Source organism: Alosa alosa, chromosome 14, assembly GCF_017589495.1.
Source record: "Alosa alosa isolate M-15738 ecotype Scorff River chromosome 14, AALO_Geno_1.1, whole genome shotgun sequence".
Taxonomy (NCBI): Eukaryota; Metazoa; Chordata; class Actinopteri; order Clupeiformes; family Clupeidae; genus Alosa; species Alosa alosa.
This window is the reverse complement of record NC_063202.1, coordinates 3,757,294-3,780,520: the sequence shown is the minus strand read 5'-3', so window position 1 is coordinate 3,780,520 and position 23,227 is coordinate 3,757,294. Positions and strand designations below refer to the sequence as shown.

General features: G+C 47.3%; 1 protein-coding gene across 1 annotated transcript in view; it reads left to right on the top strand.

Annotated features, from left to right (window-relative positions):
• Positions 1 to 23,227, top strand: part of piezo1 (piezo-type mechanosensitive ion channel component 1) — an 84,998-nt gene that overhangs the window by 15,285 nt on the left and 46,486 nt on the right. Inside the window, exons 2-5 of the mRNA XM_048263658.1 lie at positions 9,114 to 9,209; positions 20,173 to 20,295; positions 21,259 to 21,301; positions 21,545 to 21,695. Coding sequence (XP_048119615.1) covers positions 9,114 to 9,209; positions 20,173 to 20,295; positions 21,259 to 21,301; positions 21,545 to 21,695 — 413 coding nt within the window. The remainder of the gene's footprint in view (positions 1 to 9,113; positions 9,210 to 20,172; positions 20,296 to 21,258; positions 21,302 to 21,544; positions 21,696 to 23,227) is intronic.

Below are 23,227 nucleotides of genomic sequence, written 5' to 3'. Positions count from 1 at the left end.
ATTTGACACTTCAAATGTATCAAAACAGTAATAATGAATGAGTGCCTCATTCTGATATCTTTCTTTGGGCCATCCACTCTCTGCACCGGCAACTGAAAAGATCCCATAAAGCCCCTCTTTCATCTCGCACCCTCACTCTCTCTCTCTCTCTACATACCTGCGTAGTGAGGTCAGTATGAGGGCCAGCTGCAGAGCTGTGTGTGTGTGTGTGTGTGTGTGTGTGTGTGTGTGTGTTTGTTTGTGTGTGTCTATGGTGTGTGTGTGTGTGTTTGTATGTATGTGTGTGTCTATGGTGTGTGTGTGTTTGTATGTATGTGTGTCTATGGTGTGTGTGTGTGTGTGTGTGTGAGAGCCGAGTCACTTGGGGCCAGCCTCGTGCCCTGTGTGTGTTTGTATGTATGTGTCTATGGTGTGTGTGTGTGTGTGTGTGTGTGAGAGCCGAGTCACTTGGGGCCAGCCTCGTGCCCTGTGTGTGTGTTTGTATGTATGTGTGTCTATGGTGTGTGTGTGTGTGTGTGAGAGCCGAGTCACTTGGGGCCAGCCTCGTGCCCTGTGTGTGTTTGTATGTATGTGTGTCTATGGTGTGTGTGTGTGTGTGAGAGCCGAGTCACTTGGGGCCAGCCTCGTGCCCTGTGTGTGTTTGTATGTATGTGTGTCTATGGTGTGTGTGTTTGTGTGAGAGCCAAGTCACTTGGGGCCAGCCTCGTGCCCTGTGTGTGTTTGTATGTATGTGTGTCTATAGTGTGTGTGTGTGTGTGAGCCGAGTCACTTGGGGCCAGCCTCGTGCCCTGTGTGTGTTTGTATGTATGTGTGTCTATGGTGTGTGTGTGTGTGTGTGAGAGCCGAGTCACTTGGGGCCAGCCTCGTGCCCTGTGTGTGTTTGTATGTATGTGTGTCTATGGTGTGTGTGTGTGTGTGTGTGTGTGAGAGCCGAGTCACTTGGGGCCAGCCTCGTGCCCTGTGTGTGTTTGTATGTATGTGTGTCTATGGTGTGTGTGTGTGTGTGTGTGTGAGAGCCGAGTCACTTGGGGCCAGCCTCGTGCCCTGTGTGTGTTTGTATGTATGTGTGTCTATGGTGTGTGTGTGTGTGTGTGTGTGTGAGAGCCGAGTCACTTGGGGCCAGCCTGGGTGCCCTGTGTGTGTTTGTATGTATGTGTGTCTATGGTGTGTGTTATTATTGTGTGAGGCGAGTCACTTAGGGGCCAGCCTACGTATGTGTGTTTTTATGTATGTGTGTCTGGGGGTAATGGTGTGTGTGTGTGTGTGTGTGTGTGTGAGAGCCGGAGTCACCCAGGGCCAACCCTCGTGCCCTGTGTGTTTGTATGTATGTGTCTATATGGTGTGTAGTGTGAGAGAGCGAGGAGTCACTTGGGGGCCAACCTGCGTTGCCCTGTGTGTGTGTGTATGTGTGTCTATGGTGTGTGTGTGTGTGTGAGAGCCGAGTCACTTGGGGCCAGCCTCGTGCCCTGTGTGTTTGTATGTATGTGTGTCTATGGTGTGTGTGTGTGTGTGTGAGAGCCGAGTCACTTGGGGCCAGCCTCGTGCCCTGTGTGTGTTTGTATGTATGTGTGTCTATGGTGTGTGTGTGTGTGTGTGTGTGAGAGCCCGAGGGTCATTGGGGCCAGCCTGATTGCCCTGTGTGTGTTTGTATGTGTGTCTATGGTGTGTGTGTGTGTGTGTGTGTGTGTGTGAGCGAGGTCACTTGGGGCCAGCCTCGTGCCCTGTGTGTGTTTGTATGTATGTGTGTCTATGGTGTGTGTGTGTGTGTGTGTGTGTGTGAGAGCCGAGTCACTTGGGGCCAGCCTCGTGCCCTGTGTGTGTTTCTCTCGTTCTGTTTTCTTTCTTCCCCCTGACCCTCCTCCTCCTCCTCCTCCTCCTCCTCCTCCTCCTCCTCCTCCTCCAATGCCTCTACTTCTCAGCTAAAGGTCACATGTCACTTTGGGTTGCCTTTGATGGCGCTGGCTGCCACGGAATCATCAAGGTTTCCGTGTTCAGAGAGGGTCAGCCGGGCTTGTGGGTTTGTTCGCATGGCGGCCATGTGCAGGATGCGTGCAGATGTCAGTCCAGTCCATTGGATCTGATGTGGCAGACAGTCCTCTGCCATTGATGGCACATTGTTTGTTTGGGTTTGTGAGTCTAGATAGATAGATAAATAAATAGATACTTTATTGATCCTCAGGGGAAATTCAAGAGTCTCGTTCATGAACAGGAGTAGGAATAGGTCAATGTACAAGGCTGAGCAATGACTAAGGCAGTCCGTCCTCAAAGAGGTACATCTTACAACACAAGAAATACAGCACAGCTTTCTGTACTGTTTGTGTGCATTTAATTAGTTTAGGTAATGTTCTTCTCTTAATGTAATAAATACAGTATTCCAAGAAAAGGAGCGTGACATAATATTCCTAAGCACTCTTACTGTGGCCTAGATTGCCTGTGGAGGGTCCTGTAGGGAGCCCTGTGTGTGTGTGTGTGTGTGTGTGTGTGTGTGTGTGTGTGTGTGTGTGTGTGTGTGTGTGTGTGTGTGTGTGTGTGTGTGTGTGTGATGGGAGAGGCTGGATAGCTGCCCATCAGATAGAGATGCCTGTAGTCGAGCTGCCATGCTAAACAGCTCTGCGATCTTATCAGTGGTCTCACAGCTTATTGTTTTATGAAAGGCCAGTTTATTTGTAACTCAGTATGGGTGTGTGTGTGTGTGTGTGTGTGTGTGTGTGTGTGTGTGTGTGTGTGTGTGTGTGTGTGTGTGTGTGTGTGTGTGTGTGTGATGGGTGTGTACCCCTGTGTGCGTGTTTCCATTCATGTTCTTGTCAGTGCAATACCGTAACTTTACCACGGGATCTGTATAACCAAGAAGAACCAAGCCCATGGCCTTGGCCTCAGACTCAAGACCACAACATGAATTTATGATCAAATTCAGCATCTCCACTGGCTGTTCTACAGGTACCCCGCCCAGGCTGATGGACCTGTCTGCCACTACATCAAGTGTGTTTCTCAAGGGAATTCAGAAAAGGCCTTTTCCGTTCAGTGGCACATGTGTTTGTGGGACAGTATTACACAGAGGCTATTGTTTTGCTAGGTGGACTGGAGAAAATGGTGGGACAGAGGTGACCCTTGAGTCAGACAGACACGCCACAGGTTCTGGCTGCCTCTTGGGGCACATTACAGCCCTACACACTGAGATTATCTGTACTTAAGGGGGACAGAGAGCCTGTGTGTGTGTGTGTGTGTGTGTGTGTGTGTGTGTGTGTGTGTGTGTGTTTGTGTGTGTGTGTGTGTGTGTGTGTGTGCGCATGTTTGTGTGCGCATGCGCAAATGCGTGCGTGTTTGTGTGTGTGTGTGTGTGTGTGTGTGTCACTTGTGTACGTATGTGAGTGTGTGTGTGTGTGTTTGAATCTAGCAGCCCGCCCGATCCACGATGATTCATCGATCTGATGCAAAGCTGTTGTGGGCTGTATATGTATATATGATAGATAGCTACTGTGTGTGTTTCCGTGTCCAGATGTGACTCAACTCTTTATTGCAGGACATGCAGACGGTTCAGCATCCATCTGGCCTCCGAATGTGGATGATGTCCCACTGCAATGGCATGTTTACATCATCCCAAAATGACTTTGGATTTTCTGCTAAATCTGTAGAGTTTTGAGGGGTTGTAATTTCACCCTCTTGCAGTCTCTTTCACTGGAGCTCCTGAATGCGGGCCGAGCTCCTACGCAGTGAGTGAGGAGAGAGAGAGAGAGAGAGAGAGAGAGAGAGAGAGAGAGAGAGAGAGAAATAGAGAGAGAGAGCAAAGAACCTCATGTTCCTTCCCTCCCTCTGTCAATAACACGGGTCAGGAGAGGGGTGGGATGGCGTGGGAGGGGAGATCTCACCAAGGTCCAGCGTGCCCATCCATCTGTCAACAGAGTTATGCCTCTGGGTTTCAGGAGGATATAAAGATCAGGAGATATGCCTCTGTTGAGACCCTAATGGGTTTAGATGGTCGGAAGGGGCTCCTTTGGCCACATCATGTGTATAGCCATGTTTGCATGTTTGCAAGGGGAATCATTTTAAATGATGACTGTAAAGCACACTTTAGCCCAAAAGGTTTGGGTTAATTGTTGAAGCCACGTGAGCGTCAAAAATGTTTTGGAGGAAGGGACAAAGGATGTAGTGTGGTCAAGCAAAAGCGGTCATTTTATTTTGGCCCTCACACCTTTCCTGGGTGGAGACCTTTACAGGTATGTCTTAGTTCCATGCACAGGGACAGACACCAGGGCTCTGTAATGACAAATGTATGGGTGGGCGTGAAACTGGCTAAGAAATGAGCCAAAATGGCAATTTTGCACTAACATGACTGCTTTTTGGCTGCAGCGGATTTTAAACCACAAAACCCTGTCCACAACAAGCTCCTCAAGGTGACAAAACAGACCAGCATTCACTTCCAGCAAACTATGAGTGATACACACACACACTCATACACTCACATGTATCAGGCTGGTCTTGCATAGGCACAGTACGGTGTCACAGGCTCGGCCTCGGGGCACGGCTGTTGCTTTTTCCAGTGCCCAAATTACCGCCATTTCCTGAAGCTGTTGAGCACAGCATGAGAGGCTGCAGGGCCATGCTGTGTATGTTGGCCAGTGTGTGTGTGTGTGTGTGTGTGTGTGTGCGTGTGTGTGCGTGTGTAAGTGGCCTGATGTAGGTCTGCACGCTTTAAGGGCTAATTGTGTCCATGATGGCTCTTCTATTTCACTTCATATCAGCGCCACAAGAGCCATGAGCTCATTGCTTTTGTCAGGGCGATTTCACACCTATTAAGCCATGTTCTGTGTGTGTGTGTGTGTGTTATGTGTGTGTGTGTGTGTGTGGCTGTGGCTGTGTGTAGGTTCAACTGCTCATACGAGTGATGTCATCCTCTTGTCTCCATATCACTGTCTCCTTGGTTTACCGAAACAGATTTAACGCCTGTCACTCAAATGATTTCAGATGGTGGAAAATTCTAGAAGATTGTTCATCACCGTGGTGACAACTGGGGCCTGGAGACGTAGCATGCACAGCACAGAGAGCATGGAAAGACTTGAGTAATGGCAGCGCAAAGTTAAATGAAAAGACGAGCTAACACGAAAAGAGCTGGAAGAAAGACTTGATTGAAAATAAACTCTTTTAGACATTTGGTCCAAGATGTAACTCGGCACCTTCACTTCAGCTGTGTTTGTTGTTTGCAGTGTATCGCTTAGGGTTACCCTGAATACGGGCAGTCAATTTGTGTCGTCTGTTTGAGTCAATTTTTATGCATCTGTTTCACAACTAGAGGCGGACTTTGGTTTTAAAGAAGTCATCAAATGCTTTTATGACAATAAGACATTACGATGGTAAACTAACATGTCGCATAGTTTAACCACCTGTTTCTCCTGTCTGGAGTTAATCATCTGCTTAAGCAAAGAGTAAATCTTTGGCTGTATTCATAAAAAAAGACTTCTTTTATTGGCCTACTATCAGGCCTGTACAATTTCATGTGATTGATGACTATTCCAACTTTTATTCACCATGAGGTAGCAACCCATATGTTTCCTGTTCAGTTCAATCCACTGAGAGTGTATGTAAATATGCTCCCGCCTTCATAACCTGCGTTATTAAAGACAGACGAGGAGCTCTCCTTCCATCTCTCTCGCTCTCTCTCCCTTTCTCTCTCTCTGTCATTCTCTCTGTCCCTCTCTCTAAACCATTCTGTAGGTATAATGTCTCTCCCCCTCCTGTTCATGGGCTTTATGTGACCCCCGTGTTGAAAGGATTATGCTAAAATCACATTTTGAGGTTGACCTCACCCGGTGGTGAAGCGCAAGACAGACGGCCCAGTAAATGAGAGACATGTTGTGTGTGTGAGTGTGAGTGTGTGTGTGAGAGTCACACACACACACACATGCGCACACACACACACACACACACACACACACACATTACATTACATTACATTACATTACATTTGGCTGACGCTTTTTAACCAAAGCGACTAACACACACACACACACACACACACATGTTGCAAAAGCCATGAGGAGAAAGCAAAGAGATGAGGCAAAGGTTTCTTTGTTGTTTTCAATTCCTCACCCACCTCAACAATGTTCAGTAGTTCCCAAGGGTGGGGTGCAATGAATCTAATAATCCGAGAGACAAGGAGAGAAACGGCCCTCAAGCAAATCATTTCAAAGACATACTGTCAGCACTCCTAAAGCCTCCTATTGCCACTGGCCTCTGGCTTCCTGTCAGTCACCAGGTGAGACGAGGGTCGGGCAGTCACCAGGTGAGACGAGGGTCGGGCAGTCACCAGTTGAGACGAGGGTCGGGCAGTCACCAGGTGAGACGAGGGTCGGGCAGAAGCCAGCTGTGTGGAGGGCAGAAAACAGCATGTTTCCCCAGCAACCCTCCTATTGTTATGAACTCCAGTGCCGGTGGAGTCAGACTGAGTGCAGGAGAAATGAGAGAGGAGGTAGAGAGGAGAGGAGGAGGTGGAGAGGAGAGGAGGAGGTGGAGGAGGAGAGGAGGAGGTGGAGGGGAGAGGAGGAGGTGGAGAGGAGAGGAGGAGGTGGAGGGGGTGCTGGCGGTGGCCGCACTCTGGCTGAGGAGGCAGAGCCCTGGGGTGGTGTCCCTGAGTCCCCGTCAAGGACCAGCTGTGTTGTGTAACTTCACAAGGACCAGCTGTGTTGTGTAACTTCACAAGGACCAGCTGTGTTGTGTAACTTCACACTAGTAGATGCATCGCCGCTGTGGACCAGCTGTGTTGTGTAACTTCACACTAGTAGATGCATCGCCGCTGTGGACCAGCTGTGTTGTGTAACTTCACACTAGTAGATGCATCGCCGCTGTGGACCAGCTGTGTTGTGTAACTTCACACTAGTAGATGCACACCAGCTGTGTTGTGTGTAACCACACTAGCTGTGTGGACCAGCTGTGTAACTCACACTAGTAGATGCCTGGCCGCCTGTGGACACAACTTCACACTAGTAGATGCATCGCCCAGCTGTGTTGTGTAACTTCACACTAGTAGACCAGCTGTGTTGTGTAACTTCACACTAGTAGATGCATAGCTGTGTTGTAGTAGATGCCTCACACTGTGTTGTGTAGTCCTGAGACCAACTGTGTGTAACTTCTAAGGACCAGCTGTGTTGTGTAACTTCACAAGGACCAGCTGTGTTGGTATCAACCTTCACACTAGTAGATGCATCGCCGCTGTGGACCAGCTGTGTTGTGTAACTTCACACTAGTAGATGCATGGCCGCTGTGGACCAGCTGTGTTGTGTAACTTCACACTAGTAGATGCATCGCCGCTGTGGACCAGCTGTGTTGTGTAACTTCACACTAGTAGATGCCTCGCCGCTGTGGACCAGCTGTGTTGTGTAACTTCACACTAGTAGATGCCTCGCCGCTGGCCTCAGTGGACGACCAAATCCCTCGCTGACGCTGGCTGATGGCTGGCCAGCTGGAGTCGGGGGTTCCTGTTTATGGGGCATGTTCAGCGTTCAGGATGGGAGTCTTTGAGTGTCTTGAAAAGCGCTATATAAATGATTATTATTCATTTGAGGAGAGGTGGTTTGCCTCGCACAGCAGATTCAGCTCTGTCACTGCTCCGCTGATAGCATGTGAGTGGTAGACATGCCTGGCTGTGTGGTCAGGGGCTGTACACCTTCAAAGTGGCAGAACTGCCTGTCACCGCATGTCCCTCATTAAACTCTACTGATACCGTTAAACCTTTTGAATCTGATGCTTCGTGTTCTCAGGCCAACTGTTTATGGGGTTAATTCTGTTTTATTTGGGGTTGGTTTAGGTGCGGCAGTGCTCTGGGATCCAGCGCTCAGCGCAGACAACAGGATTAGATGGAGCTCTCTGAGGTGGGATTACTGTATGTTAGTGGTAGCGCCCGACATGTCCCAGCCCCTGCAGGGGGTCCAGGGGGTGACGGAGGGTCTGAGGCTCCCCAGGGCGGGGTGGAGTGTCTGGAGGTCCTGTAGAGGCCCCCTGCCAGAGGCTGAAACACCCTGGACACCACTTGCCCAAATCCCTTTGCACACACACACACACACACACACACACACACAAACACACACACAGGGGCAGGGCCTGTCCACTGCAGATGTTCCCACTCCACCAATCAAAGCAGAGCCCAGCAGATCCATCCTCCTCTTCCTCTTGTGTCCTCTTCCTCCTCCTCCTCCCCTTTCCCATGTTGTGGTTGCCGTCCTCATCAAAGGCACGCATGTGTTGCGGTGGCACGCTCGACTTGCCATCCAGCTGCGCTCGAACAAAGATCTGGGGCTTGCCGGGTTTGTTTTCCGCGCGGCGTAGGGCTTTGATGAGGGCCCGCGGGTGCCACGGGGGTGGCAGCAGGGTAATTACATATTTTTTTTTCCCCCACGGCCTCCCACGTGGAGCAGGAGTCAGAGACACACAACGCTTTGAGCCGCTGGGCAGACAGCACAGAGACACGCAGCCATGCATAGCAGAGCTTCCTGAGTCCACCGACAGAGATGAAGAGGAAGGGAATGGAGGTGGAGATGGAGGGAGGAGGAGGAGATGGAGGGAGGAGGAGGAGAGGGAGGGAGGTGGGAGATGGAGGGAGGAGGAGGAGAGGGAGGGAGGAGATGGAGGGAGGAGGAGGAGAGGGAGGGAGGTGGAGGGAGATGGAGGTGGAGATGGAGGGAGGTGGAGATGGAGGGAGGAGGAGGTGGAGGTGTTAAAGTTGAAATGGTGTGCCCTTCTTTGATTCCAATCAGTAGCACAGCAGGCCCTCCACTTTCACAGTGCCATTGGTTTGGCTGTTTTATCTGTCTCTGTCCACCCATCTACCGCTGTGCATCTGTGTGCGAGTTCATCTGCATTCAGATGCCCCTGAATAAAAGGCCTACCCCTCATTAAATAAACATGAGCTCTGCACAGGTGTGTGGTTCTTCCAGATGTGTAGCCTGACATTTATGCATTTCATAATGAAATATTTATCCTGTGTATTCTCTGTGGAAACACTATGGGGATGCAACCTCAAGGATTTCAGAACCGTGTGTGTGTGTGTGTGGATGTGATGCCGTGCAGTTCTGTCAGGAGTGGTTCTGGTGACTAATGATGTCCTCCTGTGTGTTTGTCCACAGCCTGCCTGTTTCGCTACAATGTCCTCTCCTTAGTCTACCTTCTCTACCTGCTGCTGCTGCCGTGGTTCCTGTGGCCCAACAAGCACACGTTACGAGGTAAGACACTGGATCCTCCAGTACATCTGCATCAGTTTGAAACACACTGTGTTTCAAAGCAAACCCCCCACCCCCACCACCACCCCACTAAAAGCCTCGGAACAGAGACATTTTGCCACTAAAATAAGTAGGCCGTTTGTTCTGGTTATTATTGTTCTATTCAGTTTTTAATGATCTGCAAAGAATGAAAGCGTTCAATGTTTCATAATCTATGAAGCTGTATAACAGACCGTTAGCTCTCGCAGTTGCAAAGAAGCTAACCACAGTTATTTTTCCAACGCATGTTGAACAGAACACTTAAGACAAGTGATCAGACATGCTCCTGCCAAAGAGAACATCCCAGTCTCTCACTCTCTCTCTCTCCGTCTCTCTCTCTCCATCTCTCTCTCTCTGTCTCTCTCTCTCATCCCTCTGCGCCACTCTTGTTAAACGCTACAGCCCATGAAGGCTGTCATGTCGCTGCCAGAGTGATAAAGTAAACAGAGGAGGCTTAGGGGGTTCTAAGCGGCGGTTTCAGCTTGACATCCTCTCTCATTAGAGCACCTGGCTGGGGTGGTGTGCCTGAAGGAAAAATAATATTTAGTTAAGGATTAGGTTCAGCTCTGTGGCCTCACCGGGCCCTAGCTGCCTGCCTGCTCACACCCTGGGTCTCACCCTCACCCTCACCCTCACACACATACACACATTCACACACACATCCTCTCACCGATCCTCCCCTTGGCTATGCCAGCTGAATCAGACGGGCAGTGCCAGGGGTTGGTAGGTGGGTAAGGTAGCAGAGCGGCGCATCGATGACAGGGAGACTAAGCTCGACCGAGAGCGTGGCAGTCGGGATCCCCGGGGGCCGAGGGGGGAACGTTTACGCCACACATGAGTGACGGCGTTGGCAAGCGCTAGCCTGAGCCATCAGTGGAAGATAGAGTTCATGGAGACAGGCGTCTGGCACCTCTGCTGGGTTGCCTGGTTATTGTCATGAGGTGGTGGAGTAAAAAGGGATTTTCAAGGTATTTTGATTTCCCTCTCGGTGATTTCTAGGGTTGCAAAGGGCCGGAAAATTTCCGGTAAATTTCCGGAAACTTACCAGAAACTTTCCATGGGAAGTTAAGCTGGGGAATTTTGGAAATATTCCAAATTGGAAACTTTCATGGAATTAAAGGAAATTATGGTAATTAATGGGAATTTACGGGAATTAACTGGGAATTTTTGGTAACTCCTACTGTTTCATATACTTAACGCAATAAGCAATATGATTTGTTTGTTCGTATTTTCGCTTAGCTTAGCATATAAAGATAGCTAACATGCTAGCGGGAATCCCATTCTCTGCCTATGGTTTACTAGCGTGCTAAGATAGCAACACAGAAACCACTGAACTGCCCAAGATACACCACGCCACTCAACAACAAAATCCAATTGGTTGGAACATTGACTGACAATCAGTTTGTTCAGTTAGAATCCCAGAAAATGGTAAAACAAATAAAAATATAATGACAACATACCACCCCAACCAAACCTTATAGATTATGTAAATTAAATATAAGTTGTCAAGCTTAATCAGACAGATTAATCGTCCCATTACAGTTTATGCAAAATGACGTACACCCATTTGAATGAGGACTCCATTGCAAACTTCCACCAGTTATTCCCACATGAGATGACATTTTCACTGGGAATTTATTTTCCCCATGCACATGAACGCATCATAGGTTTCCTTTATGTCTAGTAGCCTATGCTGATTGCTGTGTGCATGGGATTGAAGTATGTGCAGGGTAGAAATTTGACTGAAATTGCATTAAATCAGGTTGTTTTAACTAATATTATGCTGCAAGATGGGGTTTTGTCCACTACATTTAAGTTCCATGTTATAGACTAACTTGCCATATTAAAAATTCCCAGTTTATTCCCATTAATTCCCGTTTATTCCTGTTAATTTCCGTATATTCCCGTTAATTCCCATGGAAAGTTTCCAACTTTGAAAATTCCCGAAATTTTGCAACCCTAGTGATTACCCATCACAAGGCCACTTCTCATCAAAACTCCAGCCAAGTTCAGATGGTTTGATGAGATTGCATCTGGATTAGTCAGGTCCACCTGCGCTGAATGTTTTTGCACTGAGGGCACTGTGGCTTTGGGTCCTGTGACATCTCTGCTTTGGAAGTGCCGTCCATTGTGTCCTAAATTCCTGGGCCGAGTCGTGCCAGGATGTTCCCTCTCCAGAGTTGCACTAGGCAGTAATCTCTTCCAGACACGTTTGTCTCATTTGTTGTGGACACACAGCAGATGTTGTTTTCCAGAACTGTGTTATGTCAGCCCCCCAAAAAGAAAAAAGACAGCGTTCTTTCAATTCAACCGTAGCTTTAACAAATCGGCCGCCCCATTTTCCCATCGCGTGTCATGTGTGCAAGTTTTCAGAAACCCACTGCTTGTGGGTTTGGAATATCAGCCGCAGCTAAACCCCCCCGCTAGGTAAGCCCCCGCTACCCACCGACCTCCTGCCCTACCGCTACCGCTGTGACAACTGTATTCAGCGCTTTGCGCTAGGCTGAGGTGTGCAGCAGAGATACCACTGTTCGGTGCTAACACAAATATTGCCTTAATTTAGAAAGACAAATCTCCCGATGTGCCCTTAATCATGTATCAACAAACAGTGGCCTGGAAGCGAGCGATTTTCCACATTCTGGCCCACTGCTCTGCCTATGGCTAGAGTTAAAAGTAGCGGTCTGCGGTGGCAGGAACAATGAAGATCTGAGATCACTCTCTCACTTTTCCTCTCATTCTCTCACACTCTCCCTTCTCTCTCTCTCTCACTGTTATTTTTCACTCTTTCTCTCTATCTTTTTCCTTCCCTCTCTCTCTCACGTAGTCACATAGAAAGGAACAGAATTGAAAAGAGATGGATGAATAGAAAAGAGATGGAAAGAGAGAGATAGTCCTGCGGGCCTGTTTGTGTAGCACGTCCAGTTTTCCCTCACTCCTGAGGAGAGACGGAGCCTATCAGTTCCTGATTCCGAGGGAGGGACATGGCAGCTGAGACACTGGGCCTCACTTCTCACCCGTCTTCCTGCCTCTCCAGCGAAAGAAACTTCTACACGGATGTGGTACAATTATAGAAACCTCTTCACCAGGCCTTCCTTATTATTCTTTCAGTTGCCACGACGAGAGGATGTGATTCTTGAAACTGCTGCAAACCAAATGATTCCAAATGATTTCAGCTTCTTCTCACTCTCACTCTCTTCTTCATGCTCTCTTTCTCCCGGGCCTTCCTCTTTTTTTTTGGAGGGAACTAATCTGTGCCCCGTAATAAGCAAATGATGTGATCATGTGACCGTGTCTGGGCTGGGGTGAGGAGAGCGCTCTATTTCAGGAGGAGTCGTTTTGGCGCACAGAGAGAGAGAGAGAGAGACTCCCCTTTCGGAAAATCTGTGGGGCTGCCAGGCACCATTAAACCAAACCTGACAAAAAAACAATATTAACGGCCCTAATGAAAACCAGCTTGTTTGTTCCCTGTGATGGATTAACTGCGCTCTTCCCGGGCCAGGCAAGCCACGCAGAGCCAGATGCCTGCAATCAGGGGTTCAGCCGTAGGATGAGAGCAAAGGAGAGAGGGAGAGAGAGATAGAAAGAGAGGGAGAGAGAGATAGAAAGAGGATTTAGAGCCTGTGCAGTCATCCCAGCTCCTGCTCATAGCTACCTCAGCTTACCCCCACCACCCCATCCCACCCCACCTCCATTCACTTGAGTAGTCCACATATCTGCAGGGGAAAGTTTTGATCACCTACTGAATCCCCTGACCCAATCTTTGAGGTGCCGGCCATGCGGCGTATTCAGGTCAAGTTGAGTCACAGTTTCCTGCCCCCCCCCCCCCCCGAAAGAAAACAGCTTAGACCTCTGTCATGTAGGTGACCTGGTTACCTCTTGCTTTGGTTGTAGATACAGGGAAAAAACGATGAGAGTTTCCTGGCGGATGACTAACTCTAGGGCCATGCATAAGACAGGATCTGGTGCCGCCAAGGAGACTAAGTCTAGGGCCATGCATAAGACAGGATCTGGTGCCGCCAAAGATTGACGACCAGGTGCCTCGGTCACCTCTGCTGAGGTCAAGTAGGGGACGCAATTATACTACTTTGTACTCCCACTGAGGAGAGATCCCACTCCCAGATCCTCTCTCCAGCCCTGCTGGCCAACACGGTAATCTCTGATAAGCCCATCAGAAAATAATGAGCACACGTTTAACTCAACACACTCTGTTTGTCATTCCCTTTTCATCAGGCAGTGTTTTGATGTTGAGTGATCCGAGCGATGTTATCTAGCTTTGCCCCGCTAACTGAGTGCGTTGTCAACTGCTGCCGCAGATAAAAAGAAGGCCAAATATTGTGCCGTCGCCCGACTGCCGCTTGCGTGGATTGGTTATTTGTAGACGGCTCTGTTCACGCACACTGCAGGTGGGGTTATCCGGCATCACAGCCAGGGATGTTGTGGCAAATCCCTCCCTTGTTATGTTCACAGCTGGTGCCCCTTTCAAAATGCGATCAGTCATTCTTGGGCGCCAATGTTCAGATTGGCCTGTTGGAACCATTTCCTGTTGCAGAGGGGAATTCAGGAAGAGCTTGTGCAGCATGCCAAATTAAATGCCTTTGCAATTTCTTTTCTTTTTCTTTTTTTTTCAGCTGACAGGCCTGACGTCAAACACAACCTCATAGCAACCGCAGGAAACATTGTCCGAGAAAAAGTTAAAAATAATAGTCACAACTGAAATAAGGTGTAAAAAGTATTTTTATGCTTTTTGTTGTTTAACTTGGTTGTACTTCACTACATACCTTTGGAGTATGTTTTCAGGGTAGAATTAAAAACTTGTTTGTTTTTTTTTGTTATTTGTTGTTTATCTATTTATATTGGACTGAGAAATTATGATATAGTAAATAGTTAGGTTAAATAATTTCATTGAGTTGGACATGCACCAAGAAAAGGGGGTTGGAGTCTTTCTGACAAAGATGTGTAACCATTAATTTCCACTAAATCCTTCCTATGTCTCATCTCTCTCTCTCTCTCTCTCTCTCTCAGTGTTTATTTTTGAAGGTATTTTAATCACACTTATTTGTGTTCAGGCACATATCCTCACTGTTAATGTCACACTGTGTTAAATTGTACATAATTCCCCTCAAGAAACATATTTCACTGGCAGACGTGTTGTCTGACTTTTAGCCAGAAGTTATAATTCCCCCCACAATCCCCACCATCCCCAGCAATCCCATCCTCACGGCTCTCCACGGCATGCCTGCCTTACTGCCGCCTCTGGGCAGTTTGCTTTAGGCGTTGAGTTGTTGGAGAGGTAGAAAGTTCTAGAAGGGGGATGCTCGGCCTCTAGGGTCCGCCTGCGGCGTGCCCTCAGCCCTCGGGTTGGGACTCAGACCTCCGCGCTGCAGTGTTGATTCAGCACAGCCCTGTGCTCTCCCACACCTACGCTATGCTGCCTGCCTTCCACAACAACAGGATGTGACTTGGATCAATCCCTGAGAAAGTTACTCCATGTTCTGGTTTTTTTATTTTATTTTATTTTCCTGTGTTGCATAAGGGCATCTGTCACAGTCCATCTTCCTCCATTCAATCCAGTGTGATGAATAAGTGCAAAATGGAATTCGTTTGGGAGGAGGGGTAGTGGACTGTAGGATTTTGCTACTACACACACAGTATATGTACCATAAATAACTTTCCGATATTAAACGTGCACAATGCGATTTTCTGCAATAATTTAATGAACTGTGCTAAATATTCTGCTAATAATTTGCTAATTGTGTCAAATGATACGATGAAACTTTCAAAAACCAACTCTTATTTAAAGTCAATGTTTCTCTAGATGTTAAATAGAATGACACAAATTATTCAATGGATTTCTGCCACATTGCACCGTGTAATGTGTCAACAAATTTGCAAATAGTGGTATCCCTGCCTGCGGCAGCATAGTTGTCGTGTCTTCAAATCCCATGAAACCAGGAGGTTTAAGGAGGAGATAAGGGCGCATCAACAGGCGTAAGGTAGACAAGTCTCAGCAGGGGCAAATGGGTCCGAGGTTGGCTGTTTTTCTCTTGGTGGTGTTGGGTTGGGAAGCCCTACCCAAATCTGCTGCCCACATCGCTCCCTCAGCCATTCCATACCTGCTGCGCCCAGTGCCAGGGGCTCCCGCGCCAACCAGCCACTTGTTTACTCGCTGCACCCAAACCAGCAGGCATTAACAAGCTGCCGGAAAAACAAACAGGTCGCAACGCTTCGGGCCTCCATCTTTCGCAACAGTTTCTCCTTAATGAACGAGCTCGAAATCCAGCTCTCTAAATCGAATCCAGCACTGCAAAGACGCGAGTCGTGTTGACTTTTCCCCTCCACCGGCCAACACTCAAACAGCCCCAGGGCGTTCTCAGGCTAGGACGTTTTCATTTTGTCACCTCTTGTGTGAAAAGTCATCCTGAAACTTGAGGACACGGTCCTTTGTCATGCTGTCCGTAGGCTCGCTCTCTCACGGGTCACGGCATTTGAATCCCTTCAGTAAGATAGCCTTCCAGACTAGCTGTGTAAATTTGAGAGCTATCGCAGATCTCGTTGGCAGGGCGTGAAACAGAACACTTCCCGGTCCATCGCAAAAGGCTGTGTTTCTTTCCACAGAGTCCAGGGGCAGTTCCCAGTAACCCAGCACCCCTTGAGGGACTTTTCGATGGTCTGCCACGTCAGGTGCATGAGAGACCCAAGTCTTGTTAAAACAATGTTCATAGCCACGCTTGTTAAAAGAAAATAGGCAAAGCAGTCTTACAGAGCTCTCCCATTTCGTGGAAAATATCCACCCCCGTATGGCTGGTCCTAGTTATGGTTTATGACAAAGACAAGGTGAAGGCGACAGGGTCGGTTGTTAAGGGCACCTATACCACATCTGCAAGAGGGAACGCTGAAGTTACTCTTTTAAACTAACGTCATTGGAGAACATTTTGGTCAACGCCTCAGAGAAAGACAAACTGGAAAGATAAACAAAAGCCCAGGAAAGGTTTGATTCAGGACTCCATGGCCTTGCTGCTAATTCTGCCAAGTCAACCCAACAATGTCCTTACTCAACCCTCTCCTGACAGATGCACCTCTGCTCTGGCTCTCAGCTGTGGCCATCCTGCTAACATTGCTCTGTAGAACAGGCAGGGGTTTCAGCCCGCTGGTGGTCTGTGAAGGCAAGGCATTGCTGGTGGTCGCTGACCATGCATTAGATAGTGTAGTCTCACTGTGGGTATGAATAGTTTCTATTCAGGCTGCTGCTTTAGTCAGAATGATTGTCCCTGTGTCACAATCAGTTGAAGTTGAAATAAAGAGTTGACCCAATGCTGAATAGTTTACATTCATATTTCATATTTCATTTAGTTGTAGCTATGTAGCTATAGCCAGTATCCATGTTTGCATGTATTGCATGGCGTCTTTACTCTGATGTAGATGTTCCCAATAACACAAGGCAAGGCCCAGCTCTACAGTAGAGGGCTCTGGTCGAGATTATGTGGTCCAGACCTGTCTCCAGCCAGGTCCTGTAAAAAGCGTTTTATTTCACTCTCACTCCTAATTTTATTGGATCACAAGAATGTATCGCTGCATTCCCATCTGAGTCTTAAAATAGGATACAGTTTACTAGTGCGGGCTTTGACTTTGGGCTAATTGTGTTTGAGGTTTGTATAGTTACAAGGGAAGTGGATGTTATGTGGGTCAGCTGTTTGTGGATCTCCCAAAGCTTATTTTGGGACACTTTTATTGTCTGTGTACAAAAATATTTCAGTTGGTTTGGGGACTATGGAATTTATGGAAAAGTCTTTATCTCTTTCCATGAAGATGTTACCACAGCAGTCATGCCCAGGCCTGAAGAACTGTCATAACGGAGGATATTTCATGCACTAAATGGGGAATGATTTGCCCTATTTACTACCATAAGAGAGTAGTATCTCTGTAACCTGTTCTACTTAAACTGGGTCAAAATATTTAGCATGTCCGCAAGCTTTTTTCTCACATTGTTGAAAAGAATCCTTTGGGCAGATCAGTTTCAGCCCAGGCTAGTCAGTGGTGTGGTGTGTGGCTCTATTTGACTTGTTGCTAATTAATTCTCGCCCGCTTGACAGGGGACCTTCATCTAGCTGTCTCAGTTGCAGATAAAATGGCCCGGGCCGTCCTAAATCAGTGTGTGGCTCTTGGCTGAGGCAGAGTCGGCCGAGGGGTCTTGGTTGGATGCGATTCGTCTCGCGTCGAAGACGAAGTATCTATTCCCACTTTGAATCCGCGCGCCTCTTTCCAGGACACTTCATTTAATATCCACCAGCTTGTTTTTCTGGCTCATTTGGAGGCGCCGAGTTCATGAGGTGCCATGACAGCCTCTAATCTGGGACAGACTTATAGTGAGCTGTGTCCACTCCTCTCTCTCTCGGGCTAGTGCTGTTTTTCTTCCCTGCTACCACTCCTGACCAAAGATAGGTCTTCATGATGAATGTCTGCTTACCGTCTTACACAGAGAACGAAAGAGTAACTGGCTGTTTAACCTGTTTCATACCCCTCAACACGACCATGCAGATAAGTGTAAACCGATACTGGGACTATAACAATTAAGTATAAGTATAAATACTCTTTTGATCCCGTGATGGAAATTTGGTCTCTGCATTTATTCCAATCCGTGAATTAGTGAAACACACTCAGCACAGAGTGAGGTGAAGCACACACTAATCCCAGCGCTGTGAGCTGCCTGCTACAACAGTGGTGCTCGGGGAGCAGTGAGGGGTTAGGTGCCTTGCTCAAGGGCACTTCAGCCGTTCCTGCTGGTCGGGGCTCGAACCAGCAACCCTCCGGTTACAGGTCCGAAGTGCTAACCAGTGGGCCACGGCTTAACGTTATTGTGGTGGTGGTGGTGGTAGGTGTGATGTAGTAACCAAAGTGACTTTAATTGTAAAAATGGAACTGATTGCAAAATAATACATCATGAATACTGAAAAAACTCCCTCAGCACTGTTTTTATATGTATTTGAATGGTCATAGCAACCATGTATTGTATTTTGAGTGTTGTCTTCTGAGTTCACTGGCCATTATATTATATGAGTACCTTTCAGAAATCTCCGTAAAATGAACTCCCCCACCCAGGAGATGTTTATTGCTGTAACCAGTATTGTCTGCTGTTAATTGGGCAGCTAATTCAAGCCTTGTTTGTGTGAACATTTGTAAGTGAGCCACAGATCATTAATGCTGTGCCTTAAGGCTTGAGTCACAGGATGATGTCTTGGGGTTTCGAGCCACATGATTTAATTGCAAGGCGAGCAATGACAAAAACAGACATTAAAATCTAGCCAACTTAATCATGGGCCACAGAAGACAAGCATCAGAACACACTTATGTCCATGCTGGTGTTGTGTAGAGGGAGGCGATGTTGACGCGGTGTCTGTGTCAGATGTGACCTGCTACAGTATGCAAACACCATGGCATGGGCATGGCCTGTGTGCTTGCATGCATGTGTTGATCCCTAAATGTGTGTGTGTGTGTGTGTGTGTGTGTGTGTGTGTGTGTGTGTGCGTGTGCATGTGTGTGTGTGTGTTTTTAACTGTTGCTTGTTTTACAGTTATAACAGGAGTTGACAGGTTTATGGGGAGTCATATCAAAGCCTCCCTGTTCAGACTCTATTAGGGACATAAATAGTTTGGTGGGGGGGTTGGGGAGTATTTCATGAGAATGGGAGATTAGGCCATTTAACTGTACAGCTGTATAGGCTGGTTGCTGACAAAAATGGCTTCAGTTGACAGAACACAGAGGAGGTCTTTGTGTGTGTGGTAGAGAGATGTAGAAAGAAAGAAAGAGAAAGAGTGTGTGTGTGTGGCTTTAGATATGTGTGTGTGTGTGTGTGTGTGTGTGTGTGTGTGTGGCTTTATATATGTGTGTGTGTGTGTGTGTGTGTGTGTGTGTGTGTATGTGTGTGTGTGTGTGTGTGTGTGTGTGTGTGTGTGTGTGTGTGTGTGTGGTGTGTGTGTGTGTGTGTGTGTGTGTGTGTGTGTGTGTGTGTGTGTGGCTTTATATATGTGTGTGTGTGTGTGTGTGTGTGTGTGTGTGTGTGTGCGTGTGTGGCTTTATATATGTGTGTGTGTGTGTGTGTGGCTTTATATATGTGTGTGTGTGTGTGTGTGTCGTGTGTGGCTTTATATATGTGTGTGTGTGTGTGTGTGTGTGTGTGTGTGTGTGTGTGTGTGTGTGTGTGTGTGTGTGTGTGTGTGTGTGTGTGTGTTTGGATGATATAGATATCTGTAGATGTGTTCCCGGAGTTCTATTTTGTGGTTTCTGCTCTTGTTGATCATTTGACAAAATTCTCACATATAGCCCCAGGGAGATGCATGGTGTCGCACCGTTGACTCAGATACAGTTGACTCAGACATCTCTAACACTAACATGTGCTCTGTTTTGCACTTGTGACTTGAGACACCGTGTGGAGTGTTTTCCGCTGGCCTGGGGTCACACCCTGGCTGAGCCGTACTGGTGTGTGCTGATGGTGTTGTTGTGAGTGAGGGTTAGTGCTACATCCTGCATTATCCAAAGTATCCACATCAACTGCACTTGAACTGGAGGATTGAATATGCCTCAATGTGAAAACAAGCAACAGTGATCAGTCGCTAAACACACTTTATCCTTCTGCATGTTCATTATGTCTATATTGTATATATTGTGTTGTATTACAGTCATACACAGGACATTGTTAAATGTTGAATTTCTTGTGTTATTCCTACCAAATTAATACTGTAAAACATGGTGCAGGATATAACAAAAAAAAGCAACAACAACAATATATATATATATAGTTTGTTTTCTTTTTGTTGCTAGAGAGACAACCAACAACCAGAGCCAAACTCCTAGTGTGTCAACATACAAATCATGATTCTGATTCTGATTCTGATTTAGTTCCTCTTCTGTTCCTCCTCTTGTCCATGTTTAGGGCACACAGGGCGCTTCATCAAGGCGCTGTTCTGCACCAGCCTGCTCTTCCTGCTGGGTCATGTGTCCTTCCAGATCTGCCTGCACACCCTCCCTGAGCTGGACGATGCTCTTGGACACAACTGTAAGTAAACTTCACAGCTGCTCCCAAATGAATGTGAAGACATGCCATCACCAGCTTTGTCATGTGTGTGTGTGTGTGTGTGTGAAGACATGCCATCACCAGCTTTGTCATGTACACTCCCTTACGTGTGTGTGTGTGTGTGTGAAGACATGCCATCACCAGCTTTGTCATGGTTGGACACTCCTTTACGTGTGTGTGTGTGTGTGTGTGTGTCTGTGTGTGTGTGTGTGTGTGTGTGTGTGTGTGTGTGTGTGTGTGTGTGTGTGTGTGTGTGTGTGTGTGTGTGTGTGTTGTTTCATTAAGACACAGTGAAAGAAATGGTGGTTCTGTTTATTTGGGTTTATACAGCCTCGTTAAGTTCAGCTCTATTAAACACAGTGTACCACGCTCTCATTAACAGCTGCTGGGAACACTCTATCCAGGCTGTTTGTGGGGTTTCGTGTTCACCGTCAGTAAACTACCAGTGTGTGCATGTGCGCGTGTGTGTGTGTGTGTGCATCTGTCTGTGTGTGTGTGTGGGTGCTCCTGAGTGTATGTGTATATTCCCCCTCCTTAAGTTCTCATCTGGCCTGGGGCTTACTGGATACTCAGCCTTTTCTCATCCTCCGTTTGTCTCTTGGAGAGAGAAAAAGAGAGACTCTCTCTGGAGAGAGTTTCCTCACAAGAGAGGCATTCTTGTCTGTCAGACCTCGTGAGTCCCCCGTCTGCCTCCTTCTGCCACGGTCTGTTAGAGAGCTGCCCTGCTGGCAGCCCGTCAGTCTGGGGGGCATGGTGGCAGCTAGTGGCAAGGCCAGCTGCTGCGGTTCTGCCCTGTGGAGAATGAAAAAGACTCGGGGGTTAGGTCACTCCGTGGCTCGTTAGGGTAGCAGAGTATGACCAGAGACCACGTGTATACTCTTCACTCATCTCTCTCTCTCTCTCTCTCTCTCTCTCTCTCTCTCTCTCTCTCCTTTTTGGTTTCAGGTAGCTCAGTGGAAAACCTATCAAGACATGTTGGGGTGTCCAGGTATGCTGTGGCCTGATGCACTTTGCTTTGTTTTGACACATCTGCCATATGGCTTTGGTGCTGTATGCTGAAAGATGATGGGATTTGTGTGTGGGCTATAGGCCGACTTGTTTTTTTATTCAAGTTTGGTTAGCATCTTCAGTTGTGTATTATATGATGGTGTTCCAGTAGCATTGGTGGATGTAAACAACCAATCACCACAGAGTTGATCTAACACCTCTCTCTACTTCCTGTGATCTGAAGGTTGCCCCTGGAGGATCTCTGGAGTGTGGTTAGGCTCCTGACCCCTGACCTGGGCATATTTATAATCTCACTCGTCACCATGGTTACCTGCAACCGTCTTGTGAAGAAGAGGGAGACTCCACCTACAAGCCAGAATTCTGTCTCGGTGCAGGTGAGTAATCCTTCCTGTCTCACTCTACAATGCTGACATTCAGGTGCACAGTCATACTGACCTCCACCCTACACTAGCAGATGCCAGACATTACGTTTTGCCTGTCTGATGTCGTGACCTTGGAGGTCAGTGGTTGGAGGTACTCTCATGCAACACTAAAAGCACCTGTCACTAGGTTGTAACATAATATGCAACCATATGCATAGCCTGGGCATAACAAATGTAGTACATGATGTGTGTTTTTCTGATTACTTTCGTCAAACATATTTTTCTAAATGTTTGACTGATCAGCACCAGGTCATAAGTTACTATGAATAGCCCAGTATTTTATCATCACTTGTTTCTGACACAGTAAAATATTGGCCCCAGGGTTTCTGGTGCGTGGCCTCGGATCTGTTTACTTATTTAGTTGTTGATGTTAGTCATTGCCATGGTGAGATCACAGAGGAGCACTGTTTTCAGGCTCAAGTTCAGAGGAGATGGCGTCACGTGGCACAGGAGGCTGCCAGCTATCATCCGTGTGTTGATACAGCAGTATGGCTGAGGTATTCACACTTAGCAACCATCGCCAAGAACCCATTTCAAACTGCCTCCTTGTAGTTAAAACCCTCTGTGGGTGTGTTTCACCAGAATCAAATCATTATTCTGACAAAGTTTTTTTTTTTTATACACACAAACTTAAACAGCTATGATTTGCATAAGAAAGTATGAAATCGGGTTGCAGAAGTGGTGATAGTGACTCAAATTTGCTTTGTTTTTAAATGTCCTATGAAAGTGAGAAACATTTGAATTGGAAGGTTTGAAGAAGTTAAAAGGAATGGCCTTTCATCAGCCTATGGTCATTTCACGCATTTTAAAAATAGCTTCTTTTTATTTGCAACTAAGATTCTAAAGAAATAAAAACTGGACGCTCTATTTAGGCAACAGATGTTGTTCGAGATGGCAGCCAGATCTCTCCCTCCTTCCCTCCCTCCCTCTCTCTTTCTCTCTTTTATCTTCCTCTCTCTCTCCCCCACTCTTTACACATTGCTTCTCGCCCCTCACGCTGCTGCATACACATTAGTGGCTCACCCACTCCTGAGCCATGTAGTGGCGTTGAGTTGTTGGTTGTTGGTGCTGTTGGTGGGCTGGGTGAGCTACTGTGCTGTTGTGTGTTTGCCCCGTGGAGCCAAGATGAGGTAATGGGGTGGTTTCCGCAGTTTTCAGGACAGAGGCCTATTGTTAGCAAAGCAGTGTGTGTGTGTGTGTGTGTGTGTGTGTGTGTGTGTGTGTGTGTGTATGTGTACTGCAGACGAAGGGGACCCCCAACCCACGTCAAGACAGGCTTTTCCTCTCTCTCTCTCTCTCTCTCTCTCTCCTCCCTTTCTCCCTCTCTCTCATCTCTCTCTTTCTCTCTCTCCCTCTCTCTCTTCTTGTCTCTTTTTCTCTAACTCTTTACCCAATTTAAGTACCCTTCACAAAATAATTAAAAATATGAATATGATAATAATCTAGCCAACACGTCATTCTTCACAGTCTTTGTATACATAAGA